Below are 1,164 nucleotides of genomic sequence, written 5' to 3' on the forward strand. Positions count from 1 at the left end.
TGTGTGTGTGTGTGTGTGTGTGTGTGTGTGTGTGTGTGTGTGTGTGTGTGTGTGTGTGTGTGTGTGCATATAGATGTTGTACATTTACATGCATGGGTAATATACGCATGAAATACATTAATGCCCGCCCACAAAAACTTGTGAACATATTTGATAAAGAAATCACAAAGGTAGTAGAGTTCACCTGTTTCTCGAGCATTCGCTGGTGTTTCTGGTATCCTCTAGTGCCTTTAGCTTGTTCGGAACGGTCGACACCCCTTTTTTTCTGCTTGTCAAGTGCATCATCAAGACCGCCGGCCGCTTCTCGCATTCGACGAGTGTCTTTATCTATCTACGAAGGATTGCCCCAGTTAGATTCAAAAAATGAGTTACTTCCCCTATATGTTGAATTTTGAGCAGCCTATGATCGTGCCTTAGCATGGCATCACAATCCGAACGCTACTTGACTTGCATTCCGGTAATGCGATGGACAACTCGACAATATTGCTGAAATTCAAATTCATTGCATAAGATCCATGAAAATGCATGCTGAAAAAATGCACGCTGCAGAAAAATATGACAATCTAATGATGTCCGGATCGACTTGAACACTCAGATGAGTGAGTAAAAGTTACCTGTTGCTTCTTCGTTCCGAGATTGACTGGCGTCTTCAGCGCCAGAACCTCATCACCCTGATTTCGCTCGTCCACTGGAAACGAATTTTCATCGTTCTCAGAAGCCGGGTTCTGATAGGTGTTTCAAGGAAAGCGCGAGAGTTGAGGCCATAACACTTAATGTGAACTTAAGCATAGAGGTCTAGATATGCAGTATAATTGAACTCTGCTAATCAAGATAAGGCATAGCAGCATCAATTAGCATGCTCTGCAGAAAATACAACATAAAGCTTACTCACAAATCCAATACACCTATGAGACTATACGCAAGCAAGGTCATACCAAGTGCAAAAAGGTTAACGTTCGTTCTCTCACAAATCATAGCATGGACGATACATGTCAGTCATATTTGCATGAACGGGGAAAGTGCAATGCACTCGAAGCACACTTTATACAACAAAAACCAAAGGTTCACCATATAACATGGGTTAGCATTTTCAAAATGAATGACACGATGATACTTTAAGGTGTGAAGCAAATAATAGGAAAATATGCTTGAAAATACATATTC

The 1,164-nt window shown here is 41.2% G+C and overlaps 1 protein-coding gene across 1 annotated transcript in view; it reads right to left on the minus strand.

Moving 5' to 3' along the window:
* SARC_10673 (hypothetical protein) overlaps positions 1 to 1,164 on the minus strand; it is a gene marked incomplete at its 3' end in the record, with an annotated part of 4,279 nt that overhangs the window by 1,741 nt on the left and 1,374 nt on the right. Inside the window, exons 2-3 of the mRNA XM_014295275.1 lie at positions 615 to 725; positions 185 to 331 (exon numbers count right to left, since the gene is read on the minus strand). Of these exons, the coding sequence (XP_014150750.1) occupies positions 185 to 331; positions 615 to 725 (258 nt within the window). The remainder of the gene's footprint in view (positions 1 to 184; positions 332 to 614; positions 726 to 1,164) is intronic.

This window comes from Sphaeroforma arctica (genome assembly GCF_001186125.1).
Source record: "Sphaeroforma arctica JP610 unplaced genomic scaffold supercont1.1345, whole genome shotgun sequence".
In the NCBI taxonomy this organism is placed as follows: domain Eukaryota; class Ichthyosporea; order Ichthyophonida; genus Sphaeroforma; species Sphaeroforma arctica.